A 21,431-nucleotide genomic window follows, 5' to 3' on the forward strand; every position below is an offset into this window, starting at 1 on the left:
CCTCCCCGCCCCCCTCACGGATACATATAGTGCTAAATTCTATTCGATCGATAGGACAAGAAGGCGTTACCTAAATAAGATTTAAATATTTAAAAAAAAAAAATTTAAATTGCTTGCATTGTATTGTGTGCGTATTTCAGCGTTAAATCTTGGATATAATCCAACATCATATGTGATGATATGTATGTAATATCATTTTTATACTACTAAGGAATAACGGTCTCACGGATTTATAAGATGGGACAAGAGAAGTAAAAAATTATGTTGATGGGACAAGAGATGGCAAAGATTATATTGATGGGACTAGAGATGACAAAGATTATATTGATAGGAAAAGAGATGGCAAAGATTATATTGATAGGAAAAGAGATGGCAAAGATTTTATTGATGGAACAGGAGATGGCAAAGATTTTAGGACAAGAGATGACAAAGATTATATTGACGGGACAAGATATGGATAAGATTATATTGATAAGACAAAAGATGACAAAAATAATATTGTTAGGACGACAAGAGATGGCAAAGATAATATTGTTGGGACCAAAGTTAGCAAAGATTATATAAATGGAACAAGAGATGATAAAGATTACATTGATGGAACAAGAGATTACATAGATTACACAGATGGAAGAGTAACAAAATAATTTATAGATGGGACAAGTGATGCAATCATAAAATTTAAAGATAAATGTACCTTAGCCCACTCCCTGATGCATGTCAAGCAGAAAATATGCTGGCAGGGGGCTGGTCGACCCAGGTCCTGAGCTCTGAGTTTAAGAAGACAAATTGGACAACTCTCTCCTTCATCACCAGAACTATTATCCGCAGCAGTAGTACTCTCAACACTCACATCCATCTGTACAATATTTAGGAATTAAGAACATTGCCTTTAGCAGGGTTTAGGGTCAAGATCCGGATCCGTTAGATCAGCAACATTTTGGCTTCCTGGATCCGGATCCGTTAGATCAGCAACATTTTGGCTTCCTGGATCCGAATCCGAAAAAAATGTGGATCAAAAAGGAAACTGTAAAACAACGGTTTGCTCTCAAAACCCAGATCTGAACTGTTCCTCATCTCTTAATGGTTCATCAAGTTTTAGCTAAGAATAAGCGGACAAGAAAAATATTATGAAAAATCTTCTTTTGTAAAAAATCAGTAAATCTTTAAGAGATGTTAATGAACTGGATCCGTATTCCGGATCATAATCCGAATCCATTTTTTATCGGGGTGGCCGCATCCAAAGAAATGGATCCTTAGCACTGGCGTATAGGATCCATTCCATCTTGATGCGTATTACTCAAAACTAGACACTATACAGATATGAATACCAGTCAAAGGACGAGCATTAGCCGGATGCAGTCAATACCACTTGATGAATTTCATACTTGTAGCAAATAAATCACGGGGCGTTAATCACTTTTCACTTGATACTTCGGAAATAGAGATGGGCCAGTGCGTATTCAGTTGCAGGGGGATATATCATTAAATATTTGTATTGGTTTGGAAAAAAATTAGGCAATCCTTTAAATTTGGAATTTTAATTTTTTCGGCGCTAAGAGTGAATGTGCATTCTACTGAAGTATTACTTTAAAAATTATTTCTCAATTTTTTGTTCTGAAACTATTTGCCATTCCGATATCATAAATGTTTCTCGTTAGTAAATTCTCAAAATTAATGGTTTAGGCGCAACAAGACTGTTTTCATGTTTTAAATGCGGATCCAAGGATCTGCAATATTTTTGAGGATCCAGATTAATTGAGATTTATGTTGACTTCAAGCTTAGTTTCAAGAAAATCTGTATGCAAGGATGGCAATGTTCTATTCATAGCGGAATCCTTAAAAGATTTGTCTGATCAAGTATGAATAAGATATTAATGTTTATAACTTTGAAAACTGATTATTTCAAATTGCGGTTTCTCTACAAAAGGTAATTACATAAAGGAATTATCTGATTTAAACACTTCTCAAACTGTAGAAAAAGACAAAATCTCCTCATTATTGATAAGATAAAGGTTTCAATGACTGAAATGAAAAACTTTTTAAAATTGCACCTGTTCGTTCTCTGTCTCATTCTCAGCCTCGCTATCAGAAACCTCCGACCCCTCCTCCGATTCTGTGCCTTCAGCCTCCGATTCCTCGGAGTCGCTGGATTCAAACTTCTCAGACATGTTTCTGAAAAGGTCGGAGGACTATGTAAATTTTTTCATTTAGCCAGTTTTATTTTGTTTAGTCCCGAAGAAGACCTTCCGAGGGAAAAATAAAGATTTTCAAATAAAAAAAAACTTATTAATAATATTGATTATGGAAGGTGTTTGCAGACTAAAAATTCATGAAAATATTGATTATTTGCCAATTGAGTATTAAATGTTTTCCTACAAATATTAAATATTTTGTTAATGCATATGACAGATAAAATAATTTTAAAAATAATAATCACTGTCAATCCTTCAATCTAGGTTGTAGGCTTGAGCTCCCTTCAGTTTAAGTTCCAGAATCAACCCAGATAAGTGTAAATTCAGGGGTAGGACAAGCCATCGACCCATCTGGACACTCTCAGCTACCTAATGATCCTGTCGGTATGTATGTTGAGTTGTTCCGAGATGGTTTTTGGGATTGAAGGATGACAGCGATCATTGAGTTGATTTCATTAATTTAAATTACATTTCTTACGTGGATCATAGCCTACAGTACTTCTAATATTTGGTATTTTAATAATAAACATGATATATTTTATGTAAATATATTATATGTAAGACGACCACGTTTTATTTACGCTGGGTACATTTACTTTCAATCAATTTCAACACATGTATTATGTGGTCATGCCAAAGATTAGACACGTAGGACAAGAAATATTCAAGTTATTTCAAGTACGATGTACATTGTACAATAAAGAATGTACAATGTACAATGTACAATGTACAATGTACAATGTAAAATGTACAATGTACAATGTACAATGTACAATGTACAATGTACGACGTACAAATACAGTACAGTGTGTACACTGTACACTGTGCAAATAAAACAATGATGGCTTTCTTTCTTGTTCTATCTGTATAATTTGTGGGTCTTGCATATCTATATTTATATATTCTTTAGATAACATAACTAAATAATTTCCAATAACATTATTCCGGAGTCAATCTTAAAAATTGCGTTAGGTAAAAAAAGAGAAAATAAAAAATCCCTCAATAAAAGTATACAACACCCGATTAAAGCTCATTAAATAATTCAAAACTGTTTTTTGTTCAGAGGCTTGCATTTACACTTATTGGTTTACTACTTTGCTGGTTCAAGGCTTATATCTAGTAGGATTGTAGGGGGGGGGGCAGTAGGAGCTAACATAGATGAGGGGAACACACAAAGAGATCTTTGAATGCGGAAGGGGGGGAACACACACAGGATACATTTCTGGACAGGAAGTAGAGGAGGGGTACGAGAATAGGAACAGGGGGGAGGGGATTAGGATATCATCATTTGCTGGTATTTGACATATTTAGATGTACACTTTCGCCATCGCATCAGCTCCTAAAAAAAAGGAATGTTAAACAATAATATTTCTTCTATAATGAACTCTCAAATGCACAAGCATCTACATATACATTATGTTAGTCAGTTATATCGTCATAAAGGATAGAATGCGACAGTATAATATACCTGCAGAACCTATATATGGTCTGGAAGGGTAGTTCATGCGACAAAATAATATCCCTGGAGAAGCTATATATGGTCTGGAAGGGAAGAATGCAACAGTATAATATAAATGTAGAACCTATATATGATCTGGAAGGGTAGAATGCAACAGTTTAATACCCTGTAGAACCTATATACGGTCTGGAAGGGTAGAATGCGACAGAATAATATCCCTGCAGAAGTTATATATGGTCTAGAAGGGTGGAATGCAACAGTATTATATACCTGCAGAAGCTATATATGGTCTGGAAGGGTGGAATGCAACATCAAGGATACTCTCATCAAACTTCTTCCTATGAGCGGTCATCTCTTGTACACATGTTTTACTCTCAAGGTTCCAAACCCTAAATAAATAATTTAACATTTTCTAAAAGAACAAATATTTTCGTGAAGGAAAAAAATGCTTGAAAAAGTATGCGAAGCTTTTACAAGCTGAAAATCCATTATTATGATTTTTATGAATATTTTCTTAAATCATTATCTAGTAGTTTAGTTGTACCTTATACTGCAGTCATGGCTGCCAGAGATAAGATATAAACCATGCTGGTCTACAGCTAGGCTGGTAACTGCGTCCAGGTGGGCCACCATACTGTGGACCATGGCCCCGCTGGTGTTATCGTAGAACCTGATGTGGCGGTCCTCGTGGGCTGTGATGGTGAGAGGAAGGGTAGGGTGGGATAACACTTTATTTATAGGCCCGACAGCCTAAAAAGTTAAATTGCTGATAGATAAACAACGTCTTAGAACCAATATATATTAAAAAAATAAAACCTAACCCAGCAATGGAAATTAATGATTGTGTTGAAAGTGATTAACATAGTGCTTAGGATCCATTTAATTTTGATGTTCCGGAACCCGGTTCCGCACTGGAAAAAAATAGATCCGGATCCAGGTCCTAACCAATTCTTTAAGATTCACTGATATGACAAAATATGAATTTTCAAATTATTTTTCCATTCTTTTTATGCCAATTGATGTACCGTTTGGAGATGAGGACATTTTTAAGTATCTGCCTTTTTTCAATAGTTCAGATTTAGGATTTGATAGTAAAAGATTTTGGTTTGCAATTTTAAAATTATTTTCTTCATACCTGTCCAGACACAGGATCCTGAGCTGTATCCAACCTTGTGACAACCTGCCCTGTTTCTGTATCCATGATACAGCAGGCAGCAGAGCTGTATCCAACTATACAGTGCCCCGCCTCCCCTACCACCCAGCACACGCTGGTGGGACACGCCCCCTCCTCCCCACACAGTGTCAGCAAATACTTTTTATCCTTCACACTCCATACTCTTAACAATATACAAATGTTAAATTTGGAAAAAATATAGAAAAATTGAAACAAATTGACAATTATAACCTTGGGGATATTAAATGGAATTAGAAGAAATTTGAACATAAGCAATTCTCAAATAATTTTTTTAAATAAATGACTTGGAAAACAATATGATTAATTGATTACCTGACAGAGGAATCGGCTGAGCTGGATAAGAGCTGTTGCCGGGAGGAATTGTAAGATAAATCCCAGACAGCGTCAGTGTGCCCTGAAATATCATTTTAATATTATGAACATTTTATAAAAATCTTAAAAATATACATTGTTCACAGTAGAACCGACATATCCGATGCGTCAATTCAATGTACTGCAGTGGGATGAGCAGATTAAAACAATAATAGGTTTTTCGAGCATTATGTGAGTATTTTGGGTTAAAGCTTAGATATAATCCAATATGATGATATGGGACGCTATGTAGGACAAGTAACATATCACTCAGGTCAACCTTTAAGACACAAAAGGTAATTTTCTATCGAGAATTCGACTATCTCTTAAATTCACGAGCAAGTGAGCTTGCATTCTATAATATATGATAAAAACTAGTGTTAGGTACTTTCCCAAACGCATTTTCCCAAGTGGCAACTTGCCAGGCAGCAACTTCCCAAAGGGTACGATAGGCCCTTTGTGGCGCCGCAGGCTGCAATGGGAGGGCCGAGCGCTGCAGCTAGGAAGGGCAATGGGGCCGAGCGCCGCGACTAGAACAGGCTGAGAGCCAAATACTGCGGCTAGGACAGACTTGGAAATTGTTGCTTGGGAAACTGCACATTTGGGAAGTTGCTACTTGGGAAAATACCCTTGGGAGCTTGCCACATGAGAAAATGCCTTCGGAAGTACCTAAAATCTAAAAACTCACCTTCGAATTCGGAGAAGATGGCGTTGGAATCGAAAGTATCGTAAGGATCGATGGACGAGGGAGGAATGTTCCAGCAGCGGACGATTCCGTCAACTCCGCCTGAGAAACAATAGTCTCCCGCACCAGATACCTTAGTAATCAGTCAATAAATCAATCACTTTATTACTTTAACATTCAATCACTAAATCAATTAAACATTCAAGCAATTAATCAATCAATGTTAATCAATCGACTAAATAGTTGATCAATTAACCATCAGTTTATCGACCAAACAATACAATAAATATATTCAAAAATCAAAATAACTTTCCATTGTTAATTGGATGACGTTGGAAAGGATACCAATGAAAATCGAATTTGCCATTCTTTGAATGGAGAGTCCTTTAAGATATCATCCCTGTTTAAATAATAATTTAGTTAATCTACCTCTAGACAGAGAACTGGTCCAGTGTGCCCCCTGAATGTATAAACCGGTTCTACATCAAGCGCCGTGGATTTCTTGCAAGTGGTCGCCTTCTGTAAATTCCACATCTTCAGCGTCTGATCCTCGCTTGCCGTAATTAGAACCGGTTCGGTCGGGTGGAAACCCAGGGATCGGACACCATCGAAGTGCGAGCGAAGAGTGTATTTCGCAGACCAAGTCTTACGGAATGCTTCCTAAAAATACGGAAAAAATATGGAAAAATTCAAAATGGCGGCGAAATATTTGTTATTTACCTTAGGCGCTGTGAGCTGATCATAGTTAAGATCGTTCTCATTGTTAATGGTGAGCTGCTCTAGCTCCCCTAGCTCTAGGTTACCCTGCTCAGGAGCTCCAGCTCCACCCACACCCCACTCCCCGCTCCCGGACCTCTCATTCCACTCCCCGCCTTTATCCACCGCGTCCACCTCGGACTGAGTGAGGAACTTGAATTCGTTGAGGACCTCTTCCGTGTTGTCAAGGCCTATGTTCAGCTTGTCAATGTCCTCCTTCTTACCGAGCTTGATAGATTCAGGACTAAACCCATCGTCTCCATCCTCAGCCATCACCTGAGTAATTAGAGTTCTAACTTCTAATAAATTATTTTCCTGCAAAAGCAGGGTTGCCATAAGAAAAAACCAAAAAAAACAACAATAAAACCCACTTTAAAAAAACCTACCTGCAAGTAGGCTTTATTGGGCTTTTTTAGAATTTTTCTAATTATTTCCTTTTCTTCACTCTTACAATGATAACATCTTCAAGAAATACTCAACCGTACTGATTTTTAGGAGCTCACAAGTTTTCTTACCGCTCCTGAGCATTGTTTCAAAAATAAAATTAGTCTATAATTTTCCAACTATAATATAAAAAATTGCACTGTCCCCCAATGAATAAGTTAGGTGATATTATTCTATTTGAAGAGTATTAATAAATGATTATAGCCTATTATCACAAAAACATTATTATTTTTCAAAACAATAAAGTTCACCTATTGCTTAAATAGTCTAAATATTATGAATTAGTATGAATTTTAGTAGGTTTTAACTACTTACAAAATTGAAAAACACAAAAAAGCCCCCCCAAAAAAAAACCAATAAAACCAACTGGGCTGGGTTTTTTTAAATCCGGGTTTTTTCCAACACCGTGCAAAAGACTTCTTTAAATTATTCTCATTTTTTAAAAACCCATTCTCCTCTCTATAAAATAATCTCTCCATTTTCTTTAGTTTTACCCTGCTTCAAAAACATTCCCAAATTCCACTCTTTAAAAATCTTAGAAGGAAAATTATTCAAGGAATTCAGTTGGGTACATGCCAGCTTCACCCCCCCCCCCACACCCAACTAACCTCGTCCTCGTCCTCTAGATCCTCCTCCCTGGAAAGGAAATCAAAGTTCGCCATAGCAGATTCTTCGGCACTCGCCAATATATCCTCACCAACATTTCCCTGCTTACCTTCCCACCTAGTAAGAAATAAGAAATAAAAAGTTTTAGTGGAATGAATCAATCAAATTTGAAATGCTAGGAGTTTTAGTGGAATCAAATCAAACTAAATTTGAAATGCTAGGAGTTTTAGTGGAATAAATCTATCAAATTTGAAATGCTAGGAGTTTTAGTGGAATCAAATCAAACTAAATTTGAAATGCTAGGAGTTTTTAGTGGAATAAATCAATCAAACTTGAAATGCTAGGAGTTTTAGTGGAATAAATCAATCTTAAACGAATGAATCTTAAATGAGCTGTGGGTTAGATAGTTTGAAGTGATTGTTGGCAAAGTTTGAAATGACTCGCTAATTAAAGGTCTGCAGGACTATTTCACAATACTCCTTTATTCTTTGATTCTTTGTATGAGCAAAAATCCTGGATCAGACCCTTATTATTTTTAATTATGGTTTCCCAAATTGATCTGAATCCGAATTTAATGATTTTGAGCCGAGTCTCAAATCCGCCAAGAACCAGTTTCAATTGAGCGCCGGCTTGATTCTTGAAACATTGAATACAATCTTAAGTGGAACCAACCATATTTGAAACCCATCTCAAATTTAAGCCGCGGCTCAAATTTTTGATGATTTATATAGCAAAGCCAATGAACAAAAATTAACAAATAATAGTTTAAGATCCAACAAACGACAATATCTTTATTATGGTTTAAAAGATCTAGTTGTTAGTCGGACACGTAACTCTTCAAGCTCGGGTCAGTTCTAATTTTGCTAATATTGTGGAAGAAAAGGGATTCATAATAGTTAGAGGGTTGGATAAAGATAGTTTGAAGGAATATGAATTTAATATTTGGATGGAATAAAATAAACAAAATAGATTAATTTTATGATAATATATAGTACAGGGGAAACCAAAAACTGTAGAATTGGAGAACGACATTTTAAAAATCTGATGTGCATTTTATGTGGTCTGTGTACACTGTACAGTACACAGCACAATTGCAAATTTCTATGTTCCATGTTCATAAGACTTTTAATGTCTCACAGTCTTTTTTATTTTACGAAGTTTTTTTTGGGTCACACCGTCATAAGTTGTTTGGTTTGGTTTGGGATAAAGTTTCAGAATGGAAAAACTGGTTTACGATTAGTTTACCTCCTCCTATTATCCGGAACCCTCCGAGTGGTTTCAACTCCTCCAAGATTTTGATTTGTTTCTCCCTCATCCTGGAGTTAAAACTTCATCAATATCTTTTTAAGCTAGAGTGAGTCCAGACTGAGGAATGATTGATAAGAATTAAAATTAAAAAAGATTTTTCGAAACCCAGAATCGCTGTATCCTGTTATTCTACTATCCCTGTATCCCAGTACCCCTGTATCCCTATAACCTAGCATCTCAGTATCCCTGTATCCCCAAGTATCCCAATTCAATTCAATTCAATTCAAGAAGCTAGGGAAGTCCCATGTAACCCAGTATCTCGTTATACCTATATAATTCTATGTATCCCTGTATCACATTACTCCAATATCCCAGTATCCCAGTATCCTACCTGGAGACCAAGGATGGATCTAACTCTATTGCTCCTGACATCAATGATAGTATCCGTATATCCTATCTCCTGGAGATACTGCCGTAACAGTGCACGACCCTAGAAATATGAATCAATCAATCAAAAAATCAATCAATCAATGAGTAAATAAAAATCAATCAATCGATCAATATCAATTAGTCAATAGAAATAAGGCAATCAATCAGACAATCAATCACTTTAAATCAATCAAGCAATATCAATCTATCAAAATCAATCATCAAGCAATATCAATCAAACAATAATATCTGCTTCCAGTTTTAGTTTGAATCTAAACTCCAGTTTGTATCTAACAATCAATCGAACAACCAAAAAATCAATAAATCAATATCAATCAATATCAATCAATTAATATTATTCAATTAATATCAATCAATTATTGTCAATCCTCCAATATCAATCCTCAAATATCATTCAATCAATATCAATCAATATCAATTCTCCAATATCATTCAATCAATATCAATCGATCAAAATCAATCGATCAATATCAATCAATCAATATCAATCAATCAATATCAATCAATCAATATTAATCAATCAATATCAATCAATCAATATCAATATCAATCAATCAATCAATATCAATCAATCAATCAATATCAATCAATCAATATCAATCCTCCAAAATCAATCAATATCAATCAATATCAATCCTCCAAAATCAATCAATATCAATCAATATCAATCCTCCAAAATCAATCAATATCAATCAATATCAATCGATAGATCAATCAATCAATCAAGAATACCTGTTTCCAGTTTGAGTTGGTCACAGCAATAATATTTTCGCTCTGATCCAACGGCGGAAGCTCAACTCCGTCCTCGTCCTGGGGCGGAGGTCCAATATCTCCGCCGTCTCCGCCATATTTCAGTTTCGAGTATTTAGCGCGCTCTTGCTTGAGCGCATATTCCAGCATCTTGATCCTACGCACCAGATCGTTCTTCAAATTCTCCTGTCCCTTCCGTTCACCCTGAATAATGGTTCCGGTTCTAAGAAAATAAGAAATACTGAATTGATCTGAAAAGGAACCCCCCCAGACTGCCTTCAAGGCAAATACAAATGTAGATCATGTTCAAAGGGTAGCAAATGAGATTTTCCTAATTAATCCCACCACCTCACAGAATATTGATCGTTGATTTTAAATAATTGTTAAGATCAGATATAAGTTAAAAACCAAGTTTCGTGGAAACAACACCTTGGAGAATATTCTTCAAATCTCCTAAAAGCCTAGCTTTGAGATTTAAACCCCACCTGGAGAAAAGCAATCCTAGCTTGGAGTTCAGCTTTCTCCACTTCCCATTGGGATCTCTCCATTTCAAACCTAACAAAATGAATGATAGATAGTTAGGTTGTTAATATTTGAAATGCTTTGCTAACAACAACAAAAACTTACAAAAGATACAAAAGTTGTCTTAAACATTTTTTTTCGTCAAATCTCAAATTAATAAAAATATCTAATAAGGCGTTTTCAATTTTTTTTCTGAGAAGTTTAATTTGAGAACCAACATGTTTTTTTCCGCATAAATCAAGTTACCTGGACCACTCATGCTGAACGAAGTGTAGTATACCAGGAATAGTATACTGGGATCTAAAAATATCATTTTATTATCCAACGCTAGTTTACTACCGGTGTCCAACCCTAGTTTACTACCCGTGTCCAACCCTAGTTAAATACCAGTGTTACCAACCCTAGTTTACTACCTGTGTCCAACCCTGGTTTACTACCTATGTCCAACCCTAGTTTACTACCTGTGTGACCAACCCTTGTTTACTACCTGTGTCCCACCCTAGTTTACTACCTGTGTGACCAACCCTAGTTTACTACCTGTGTCTAACCCTGTTTTACTACCTGTGTCCAACCCTAGTTTACTACCTGTGTCCCACCCTAGTTTACTACCTGTGTGACCAACCCTAGTTTACTACCTGTGTCTAACCCTGTTTTACTACCTGTGTCCAACCCTAGTTTACTACCTGTGTCCAACCCTAGTTTACTACCTGTGTGACCAACCCTAGTTTACTACCTCTGCCCAACCCTAGTTTACTACCTGTGTCCAACCCTAGTTTACTACCTGTGTCCAACCCTAGTTTACTAACTGTGTCCAATCCTAGTTTACTACCTGTGTCCAGCCCTAGTTTACAACCTGTGTCCAACCCTAGTTAACTACCTGTGTCCAACCCTAGTTTACTACCTGTGTGATCAACCCTAGTTTAATACCTGTGTGATCAACCCTAGTTTACAACCTGTGACCAACCCTAGTTTACAACCTGTGACCAACACTAGTTTACTACCTGTGTCCAACCCTAGTTTACTACCTGTGTCCAACCCTGGTTTACTACCTGTGTCCAACCCTGGTTTACTACCTGTGTCCAACCCTAGTTGACTACCTGTGTCCAACCCTGGTTTACTACCTGTGTCCAACCCTAGTTAACTACCTGTGTCCAACCCTAGTTTACTACCTGTGTCCAAACCTAGTTCACTACCTATGTCTTACACTAGTTTACTACCTGTGTCCAACCCTAGTTTACAACCTGTGTCCAACCCTAGTTTACTACCTGTGTCCAATCCTAGTTTACTACCTGCGTCCAACCCTAGTTTACAACCTGTGTGACTAACCCTAGTTTACTACCTGTGTCCAACTCTTGTTTACAACCGGTGTCCAGCCTTAGTTTACAACATGTGTCCAACCCTAGTTAACTACCTGTGTGACCAACCCTAGTTTACAACCTGTGACCACTGACCAACCCTAGTTTACTACCTGTGTCCAACTCTGGTTTACTATCTGTGTCCAGCCCTAGTTTACAACCTATGACCAACCATAGTTAACTACCTGTGTCCAACCCTAGTTTACAACCTGTGTCCACCCCTAGTTAACTACCTGTGTGACCAACCCTAGTTTACAACCTGTGACTAACCCTAGTTTACTACCTGTGACCAACCCTAGTTTACTACCTGTGTCTAACCATAGTTTACTAACTGTGTCGTGCCCTTGTTTACTACCTGTGACCAACCCTAGTTTACAACCTGTGTCCAGCCTTAGTTTACAACCTGTGTCCAACCCGAGTTTACAACCTGTGTCCAACCTTAGTTTACTACCTGTGTCTAACCATAGTTTACTAACTGTGTCGAGTCCTTGTTTACTACCTGGAATCCTCCTTCTGCATGTTGGCTGCGGATTGGGGCTGGTTGAGTACAGGCTGCATAGAATCCTCCATACACTAAACCAAAGATTTAAGATAAACTGGGATTTTTTTGCAAAATTATTAGAAAATATTTTTAAAACACACCTGACGGTTTTAGGAAATCTCCGCACTTTCAGGGAAAAATTAAATCATATTTTCTGAAAAAAATACAATTATAAATATAAATATAAAAGCAATAAATTTCCGAACAGACATGCTTGGTCACAAACTTTTGAGAATATTTAACATTTTAACCTTAGATTTCATATTGAGAACAAATTCCGTCTTGGGAAATTTTACTCCTTAAGAGATAACTCTGTATAAAAATATCACATCAAAATGTAAAGAAGATTAGGATGGAAAGACTAGGTTTGAGAATCAATTGAAAATTTCAGATCACAGAGCATATTAAATTCAACCTTCAACGAGTCCAACGTAAAATAAAAATGTTTTTTTTTACAAATCCAAGCTGACTTGAGGTGAATATATCAGCCAAACGGAGGAAGATTTCCAACCGGGTCTCAGTTCGGATAATGTAGATTATCTACCAGTTTTTAGAGATAATGTAACTGACCTACCAGGTTTTAAGGACAATGTAAATGGTCTACCAGGTTTTATGAATAATGTAGATTATCGACCAGGTTTAAGGGATAAAGTAGATTATCGACCAGGTTTAAGGGATAAAGTAGATTATCGACCAGGTTTTATGAATAATGTAGATTATCGACCAGGTTTCTACGGTATACTAGTCTACCAGGTTTCTGGGGGTAAGATGCAAGGATTAATAAGAAGGTTTTCATTCTCCAGGATAGCGTAGAAGTATCCTTTGTTCTTGTTGTATCCCTGTTCATAAAGAAAAATAACAGTAACAATATAAACACATTAAACTAATTTTAAAATGTCTCCAATTCCTTATTTCCATGAAAATTGTGTTCCTTTACGTTTTTTATAAAAAAAGCCATGCAGATTTCACTTTTATGAAACATCTATGTTTATCACTTTTTAATGACTTAGTGTTCTATATTGTCACTAAAAGTGAACTAATTCCAATGCAAATTGATTTGCTTTTGATAAAAAAAAAAAACATTATTTCTTTGAAATATCTGCAATGTACATTAAATACACCTTTTCAAACAAAGAAGGTGTTAAAAACTCTGATTTTCTAATCCCTATATATTAGCAACCAAATGGCGTAGACCTTTCAAACTATTAATTCTGTTAGATAAAATAATTAAAGTTTAAAGTATATAAAGGTTTAAATCAGTTTGCAAAGATATAGTGATTAGAAAATTTGAGTTTGTGGCAAAGACTCAATTAGTTTCTTCTACCTTGGTTCGAACAACTTGTCCGAGTGTAGCTCCAGCTTCTCCTTGTTCCTCAAGCATACCCTGAACACTCCGTTCCTGGACAATAGGTGGTTTAGTTCAAGATATACCAGGGGCATTTACCCCCCCCCCCCTCCGGGGGGGGGGGGGGGGGTATTTTGGGATCTTATGGGGAGAGAAAGATGAAAAATTAGAATTTAACGTCAAGTTTTCACTTATACCAAAAATGCATTTTTTTGCCCATATAAGATGAATTTATTTGTCCCCTATTACGCGAAAACCCCTTATACAAATTTTCTCTCCGTGTAAACGTTACTTTTATACTGGATAAAGAAAACTATCGTAGCGCAGCAAACATGCAATCGGCATAATTAAGTATCTAATTCTAAGAAATAACATGTTTTATGAATCTACTTCAAATTAATTTTTGAGGGTTTCAGACATGTGAAAGGAAATTTAATTAGCTGTTAAAAAATACCTTATTATAAACCATCATTGGCTGTCCTACGCCTCCTTTAAGAGGCACTTGCAACTTCACCACGAAGGAGGTGGACTTAGTCTTCTTGCTGGTCCCATCCTTCAAGGTCTTCCCGGTCCCGTTCACGGACATGAAGGTCTTCCCAGTCTGATGGTTGAACCCGGTGGTGGTGAGAGACATGAACTTGACAGGGAGAAACTCCTTTCTTCTCTGTTTACATATCGTCTACAACATACAAAACTTATAAAAGGGAAGGGAATACCAACACAATTTCACAGGGTGTATAATTTTAAGGAATAGGGAAAAAATAAAAAAATGGACATCAAAAGAGACGTTTTTTCATCCTTTCATCACTTATATCCCCCTAAAAAAATTTCGTTTCCCCCCAATTCAGCGAGAAAAAAAACCTTTATTGTTTGTTTCACTCCACGAAAACATACTTCACTTCTATGGGGAAAAATGATTTTATGAAGAGAATGATTATTCAAGAAATTTTACACCCCTTTTATTTAAATTAGGGGGGTATTTTAAAGAATTGCCAAAAAATACTTGTTTTCCAAACTCGGTTAAATTCCTTAAAAAGTTCCGAAAAAAACTGAGAGATGGAAAATAATTGATCAAGAATTTCTGCAGCTAAGCAAAAATTTTATCAAAAAGATTATTTAGTCATTGTGTATTTGAATCAGAATAATGGACTTCAGTTTTCATCCACTTTCGTTTAAATACGAAAAATTGAACTGGTATATACCCAAACGATAAAAATCATTAACATCAGTAGTAGGGGATATAAAGATTCCGACTAATCCATTATCTAAAAGTGTTGGCAAATTATTTCTCAGATTTGAAAGTAAAAAAGCACTTCATTACAGTCCCAACTAGTTTTTTAGTAAACAAACATAGAAATTTTCATTATCATCAACTTTCAAGGTAGCAATTGTGAATAGTTTATGGCACTTATTAATGTATCCTGTGTCCGAATTTAATGAAAATAAGCCACGTTTTAAATCCCCCAAAACCGGTATTAATTGAGCGGCGGCTTAAATCATGAAAAATTTAATACTTTAAGTGGAACCAACCATATTTGAGCCGCGGCTTAAGTTTGAGCCATGTCGCTGAACTATCTACTGAAAATAAAAGGGACTGTACCTTGTGATTGGTCCAATCTGTTTTCTGGCAAGCAGCACCACAATACCATTCAAGGAAGCATCCTTCAAAAATTATTTCCAGTCAATTTTTTTTTCTTTGTTTTAAATAATAATAACAAATTAAAAATGAGCGGTTCTTAAACTTTCTTTACAACAAAGCGACCGCTAAAATAAACACTTTTCACATTCTGCGCTTTTCGCTAAAAGGCGCAAACTTAATTCTTAAAAAGAAGTGTTCACAGTAATTCTATCCTATGTTTCTATAGATTGTGCTACGATACATTTAAGGTAGTTGGCTCTGAGTGTTACCCCCTTAACCCAACTTAAGAGGGGCATGAACGATTCACCTGAGCTGGGAACTTTAAAATGGATAACCTTTAATCCCAACCACTAAATCCGAATATCCACTGTGGAAACTTTTAATTTTAGTCCCTAATCCACTCTTTTTTCCCTCATGGATATCCTTATATTATTTTCTCCAATGAGAGTGCAGGAATATAGTTCGAAAATTGTATTGACCAATAACAGCCTTAAAAATAAATTCTATCCCATGAGAGAAATTCGCAATTTCTAACAAATAAAGAATTTGTTTTCGGCCATTTTATAACTTATTCGTTGAAGAAAAATATTAAAAAACAGGTTTAAGATTCTTTTGTAACCAATTTTAACTAATGTATTAATAAATAAACGTGTGAGAAATTAAGTGAGGGCCCTTTCAGTCCAGAAAATGAACCAATCTGGCATTCCTAGAATCCAATTTGTTGATCTAAATATTTAATCTCAAGACTAACATAATCTTTAGATTATGTTAGTCTCGAGATTAGCAAAAACAGAGGATTAAGCATTAATCCTGATATCCACCATTCTTAAGTTCCCAGCTCTGTTCACTTAAACCCTTCATTTGATCATTTATGTTGGAAGGTTTTTTGTTTTAACAATTTCCTCCATTATTTCTGAAGCAGAAGAACGCAAATTTCTTTATACACCCAACTAAAAATTATTAATTTTCAAAGGGAGAACTGTGCGTATCTCTTGCATCCGACAAGGAATTATTAATAGAGTTGTGAATCGGACATGACAATGCGCCCCTTAAAGCCAATTTTTCATTTGATTTTTTGGGATCTGAAGATGACAAATTTAAATATCCTTTTGGCTTGATTAATTCTAAATTTAATGCTAAATCCCCTTTTTTCATTTTTAGCGATTTCTCCCTTTAATATTCTTGTATTTAAAAAATGCTGATTTAGAATAAATTTAAGTATAACCTGTGCAACGATTTTCTGCAGATTGTTTGCAGTGTGCACATTTCTTGAGGAGATTATTCTGTTTGGCGATCTCCCGTTCTTCCTTGAGGATACCCTTCTCCCCCTTCTTGAGTATCCTGGCCAGGGCCGGGTAGTACTGAGCCAATCTCGAGGCGTTAACACCGTCATTATCCTTTAGACAGGCGAAGGAAATATTTGCCCCTGAAATTTCCTAAAATACCCAAGGTGTGTTTTTTAAGTGAATTCTTTTTTTTAAAAACTAAATTAATGGGAAAGAAAACAAATTCTAAAGCTAAGATTATCTACGCAAAACGTATACAATTTTTAATGGGAGGGGGGGGGGGCATTTCTGAAGTTTGTATTTCCCTGCCTTGATATTTGGATCAGCACCATGATTGACGAGAAGCTCGACGAACTCCAGGTTCCCTGCCATCACGCATATGGACAAGGGCGGAACTCCGAACCTGTTCCGCGCATTAGGATCCACACCCTTACTCAGCAGTAGCTTAGCCATCTCGTAGGTTACAGAGTTCCCCTGGGACGTCAGGCAATGGTGGAGCGGGGTATATCCGGCAATATCATGGAGGTTCGTGACGTTGGCCCCAAGCTCCAGCAATTTATTTAGAATTTTCATGTGCTCCATTCCCGCCTTACCGTGGAGCTTCTCCGTGTTGTAACGGTATTCGCTCCCAGGAACGAGGGACCTGGCTCCAATTATTGTGTGGAACACGGCACCAACGCAGAGAAGAGTTTCCCGCATTTCAAGTCTTTTCTTTAGCTCCTCTTCATTCAAACTGGACAGAACGCTATTTAGATGAAGAAAACCATGATTTTAAAATAAGTATTTATATTCTATTTCTCATTTTAAGAACATTTCGTGAACTATTAAAATGAAAGTAAACATCGTAAAAATGAGAAAATTATCAAATTAAAAATATGAACTGGCCTATTAACCTCCGTGATGAAGATGTCGTAGTCCCCCTTGTATAGGCTGATCATCCACGGGGAGAAGTGGTTGAACCTTCTCTCATGAGGTCGATAATCCATCCAGATATCCCACTTAGTCCTGGGAGGGAAAATAATAAATCCAGGGCTGAAAAGTGTGGAAAAATGGATATCGAGATCAGTGCTGGATCTTCTCTTTTAGTTAATTTTAAGATAAATTAGTCTTTAGTTTGTATCCACAAGAAACCGGAAAAATTGAAATTTAAATGAGTGAACTCTCATTGGTCGGAAACTGGAACGAAGATAAGGGTGGATTTAAAAGAAAATTAAAAGTGTTTACATTGGATATTAAGATTATACGATCGGAATTAAAGGTATCCAATTCTAAAGTTTTCAGCTCAGAGGTCGGAATTTACGTATAAGACGACTCGAGATCTAAAACGTCTGAACTTACAATCTAAACCTTTTCAGTGAAAGCGATTAAGTGCTAATCCATACAAATATCTTATTCCGAAGCAGATTATATCAACTTTCTGATTTAGCCGATTTTTTAATTGGAAAATATACCTAGTAATAAGAAAGATTAAAATTAATTTTTCGAACGGAATTAAAAAACACAGTGCTTAAAATTCATTTAGTATTGATGCGGATCCGGATTTGGATCCAGATCATGAACATTTCTTTTAGATTTAATGATTTTATAATTTTCAAATTATTTGTCTTCCTTTTCTTTGCTAAAACTTGATGGACTATTCAGAGATGAGGAACTTTTGATTTTCTCTTTTATTTCAGCAGTTCAGATTTAGGGTTTAAGAGCAAACTCATTTAGTTTGCAGTTTTTGGTTGATATTTTGCCCCTTGGATCCTGATCCGTGGATCCGCATATTTTTGAGGATACAATGACTCCGGATCCTAAGCACTGTAGCAAATGAATGCTGCAGTAGGGTTTCTTTACCTCAATACTTCGGCTTTGTATCCTTTGAGAGGGGTTGATGGTGGGTTTTCGTAAGTTATCGGTACTTTCAATTTTCCAGATTCAATATCTAATAACAAATATTTTTCAAAGGCCAAAAAGAAAGAGCAGTGACGAAGTATTTGACGTGGTTTGATATGTAACTTAATGGCAGTGCCCGATTTACAACAGTACCTTTAAAATTTTTGTCTGATGTAGCATGAGTTAGATATCATGGTTTTGAGCGCTGAAATCTGATTTCTTTACTAATGTGACATGCGCATTCTACTGCAGGAAAACATAAATGAATTTTCAGAATTTAACTTTTACGTAAAAAACTAGAAAAACAATAATATAAATATATCCACATAATTGATCATATTAAGATTTCAAAGGTTCTTCTTCTTTGAACTTTTTAGAAATATGTAAAAATTACAAAGTATCAAAAATATATCATATGAACAATATTAAATAATATATGATATCATATAAAGCTATTTTTTGCAGCACTCTCCAAAAAATGTTATGGAATAATTATGTGCAATTACGTTTTCAACAAACAACCAAAATTGTTGTCTATAAATGGAATATATATGGCTTCTTCAGAATTAGCGAACCTTTTTATTTTTCGTTTAAACAAAAAATGACAGAATGGATTTTTAAAAAAAAACAGCAGAAATATCTAAGACAGAAATGTTGAAAGTAAAATTATAGGAATAGATTTAATTAATACTTTACATCTTAAAAAAAAATTACATCTTGAATGAATGGTTATCCATAGAAAAGTAAACAAACAATGTTTTCACTGATTTGAATTTAAAGTTCTTAAAACAGAAGAGTTTTAACACGTTTATATATTGTTCCATATCGGAGTAGTTTCCATCCTTAATTCTTCCAAAGGAAGCGTTTCGGATCCGGATCCGGTCGGATCCGTATCATTTGGTCGGATCCGGATCCGTATCAGGAAACGTTGATATGGATCCGGGTAGCGCCAAAAATTAACCAAAACCATGGAATAAGTAAATCAAAATGGTTCGTAAATGTATTATTTACATGACGAAAATTTTTCAAAATTATCTTTAATAATTTAATGTTAACATTTATATAATAGTAATGACGACATTTTTAACTTTAGGATTACTCAGCGGCAAATGCTCACATGGCGCAAATTTCAAATATATAAAGTATTCATTTTTAACATTTAATAGGGAAAATCCGATTCACAGAATCAAAAGTTACCTCGGATCCGGATCCGTATCAGAGTCAGGATCCGGATCCGCATCAAAATGATACGGATCCGAAACACTGTCCAAAGGTACCATCTTTGAATCGATGGTCAATTAAAACTACGCAGAAAACTATAGACTTTTTTTTTAGTGAAGCTATCTGAGTTAATCCTAACATGGCTTTGTTGTAAAATAAACTATAGAATGTTGTTACAGGACAAAATGATAATAAATAACAACAATCAAAATCGGAGAACAAATTTGTAAAAAAATCTCGTTTTTAAAAACTAACCTTGGAAAGTTTGACTCAATTCTCTTTCCCCATCAGCTCTGCCCCGCAGGGCATCATTCACCTAAACAACAAGGTTCTGCTCAAAACAAAAAGATTAAATTTCGGATGTATGCTATTTATTTTAAGTATTTCTTGCAGTTTCCTTGCTTGTTTATTATTATTTCTATCTGTGTGTAAGTCAGATCATAACTAGTGAACCACTTGACGGAACTGCCTCATTTATTTAACGAGTATTTTGCAGTAGAACAAACGGGAATACTCTTAGGGTGGTAAACAAAGCTTGGTTTCCAAGCTATAATTTTAAAAATGGTGAAATAAGAAAATATTAACTCTGACGGGATTTTCCTTTCAGTCTTTAAATTCAGGATGAATCTACGGTGATTTCCTGTTGTATGAGTTTTGGAAGAATAAAGGGGGGTCAGGGGAGGGGGGTCCACAAACCGTGTACTAGGACGGACTCTGAATCGATACTTTCCAACAAAATTTAGAAAGCGTCAATTATACAGGCAACCCCTGTAGTTAGAAAATGTGCTTACCGCCGCCGATTTGTTTCCTTTGAGCATTTGATAGAAGTTGTCCGGATTATTTTTAGCAAGATCACAAACATTTGCGCCGAGATTGTTCATAGATTCCATCATCTCCTTTATACCTTTCTCCAGATCAGAGGACATGATTTAAAGATTGAATTTTCTGAAACAAAAACTTGTAAAACAGTTGGTAAATTCCTAGAAAGCAATTTTTGGACCACCCCCCTCTCCCCTCCTTACAATTTTGTACATGGTTATCATTTACATGCACATAGATATCTTTGGTCATGTGGCCGCAGCGCCCGGCGCCCTAGCCGCGGCGCTGGATCCACTAGCCTGTCCTAGCCACAGCCCTCGGCCCCCTAAACTGTACTAGCCGCAGCCCTGCCCACAAATTGTCGTGCCTAACCAAATAATTTTGCTGAAAAACAAGTGGTCATGTACAAAATTGCTAGAAGGGGGGGTCCAAAATCGTTCTCTAGGACAGACCCAAACAATTGAGTAGTACCGACAAAACAAGACTAACTATATTAGTACTAAAGATAAGTATAATTCTAATGTTGATAACAAAATAAAAATAGAATAAGAACAGAACGTGAGCGAAATATGAATTAACTCTCTGTTTATCGAAATATTTATCATCTGTAGGTGAAATTTTATCCTAACTGCAAGTGCAGCGTTAGAACATGAATCCTCAGAATTATTAATACATTCATATTTTCCATT

At 35.9% G+C, this 21,431-nt stretch overlaps 3 protein-coding genes across 4 annotated transcripts in view; all 3 read right to left on the reverse strand.

Moving 5' to 3' along the window:
- LOC111710664 (PHD and RING finger domain-containing protein 1) overlaps nucleotides 1-2,949 on the reverse strand; it is a gene marked incomplete in the record, with an annotated part of 12,082 nt that extends 9,133 nt beyond the window's left edge. The window contains 3 exon segments of the mRNA XM_023484787.1: nucleotides 1-70; nucleotides 695-856; nucleotides 2,052-2,949. Of these exon segments, the coding sequence (XP_023340555.1) occupies nucleotides 1-70; nucleotides 695-856; nucleotides 2,052-2,168 (349 nt within the window).
- Nucleotides 2,950-3,230: 281 nt separating this feature from the next.
- LOC111710672 (striatin-3) lies at nucleotides 3,231-12,744 on the reverse strand. Its single transcript, XM_023484794.1, has 16 exons — nucleotides 12,656-12,744; nucleotides 12,513-12,586; nucleotides 10,905-10,958; nucleotides 10,622-10,691; nucleotides 10,119-10,340; nucleotides 9,328-9,426; nucleotides 8,934-9,004; nucleotides 7,691-7,805; nucleotides 6,603-6,914; nucleotides 6,312-6,542; nucleotides 5,886-6,015; nucleotides 5,159-5,240; nucleotides 4,787-4,988; nucleotides 4,196-4,401; nucleotides 3,922-4,040; nucleotides 3,231-3,531 (listed from the first exon to the last, which is right to left on the reverse strand). Exons 2-16 carry the CDS (start codon nucleotides 12,581-12,583, stop codon nucleotides 3,500-3,502), a joined length of 2,016 nt encoding a protein of 671 aa, XP_023340562.1. The 5' UTR covers nucleotides 12,584-12,586; nucleotides 12,656-12,744; the 3' UTR covers nucleotides 3,231-3,499.
- On the reverse strand, nucleotides 12,705-20,895 carry LOC111710673 (uncharacterized). Of its 2 annotated transcripts, none has more exons than XM_023484795.1 (10): nucleotides 20,715-20,895; nucleotides 20,179-20,239; nucleotides 18,664-18,751; nucleotides 17,710-17,829; nucleotides 17,134-17,569; nucleotides 16,764-16,935; nucleotides 15,500-15,561; nucleotides 14,354-14,578; nucleotides 13,879-13,953; nucleotides 12,705-13,393 (listed from the first exon to the last, which is right to left on the reverse strand). In XM_023484795.1, exons 1-10 carry the CDS (start codon nucleotides 20,847-20,849, stop codon nucleotides 13,301-13,303), a joined length of 1,467 nt encoding a protein of 488 aa, XP_023340563.1. In that variant the 5' UTR covers nucleotides 20,850-20,895; the 3' UTR covers nucleotides 12,705-13,300. The 2 variants fall into 2 exon arrangements, with proteins under 2 accessions (XP_023340563.1, XP_023340564.1); XM_023484796.1 differs by having other exon boundaries at nucleotides 17,134-17,557; nucleotides 20,715-20,894.
- Between the last annotated feature and the right edge of the window lie 536 nt (nucleotides 20,896-21,431).

The sequence above is a fragment of the Eurytemora carolleeae genome, unplaced genomic scaffold (genome assembly GCF_000591075.1).
Source record: "Eurytemora carolleeae unplaced genomic scaffold, Eaff_2.0 scaffold949, whole genome shotgun sequence".
In the NCBI taxonomy this organism is placed as follows: Eukaryota; Metazoa; Arthropoda; class Copepoda; order Calanoida; family Temoridae; genus Eurytemora; species Eurytemora carolleeae.

Coding starts and splice junctions, on each gene's coding strand:
- LOC111710673 (XM_023484795.1), bottom strand. CDS start 20,849: ATGTCCTCTGATCTGGAGAAAGGTATAAAGGAGATGATGGAATCTATG. Junction 13,954..14,353: donor CAATGATGGTTTATAATAAG/GTATTTTTTAAC, acceptor CCTATTGTCCAG/GAACGGAGTGTTCAGGGTAT. Junction 13,394..13,878: donor GACAAGTTGTTCGAACCAAG/GTAGAAGAAACT, acceptor CTTTATGAACAG/GGATACAACAAGAACAAAGG.
- LOC111710672 (XM_023484794.1), bottom strand. CDS start 12,583: ATGGAGGATTCTATGCAGCCTGTACTCAACCAGCCCCAATCCGCAGCC. Junction 10,692..10,904: donor GTTCAGCATGAGTGGTCCAG/GTAACTTGATTT, acceptor TCATTTTGTTAG/GTTTGAAATGGAGAGATCCC. Junction 4,989..5,158: donor TCAGCCGATTCCTCTGTCAG/GTAATCAATTAA, acceptor TATATTGTTAAG/AGTATGGAGTGTGAAGGATA.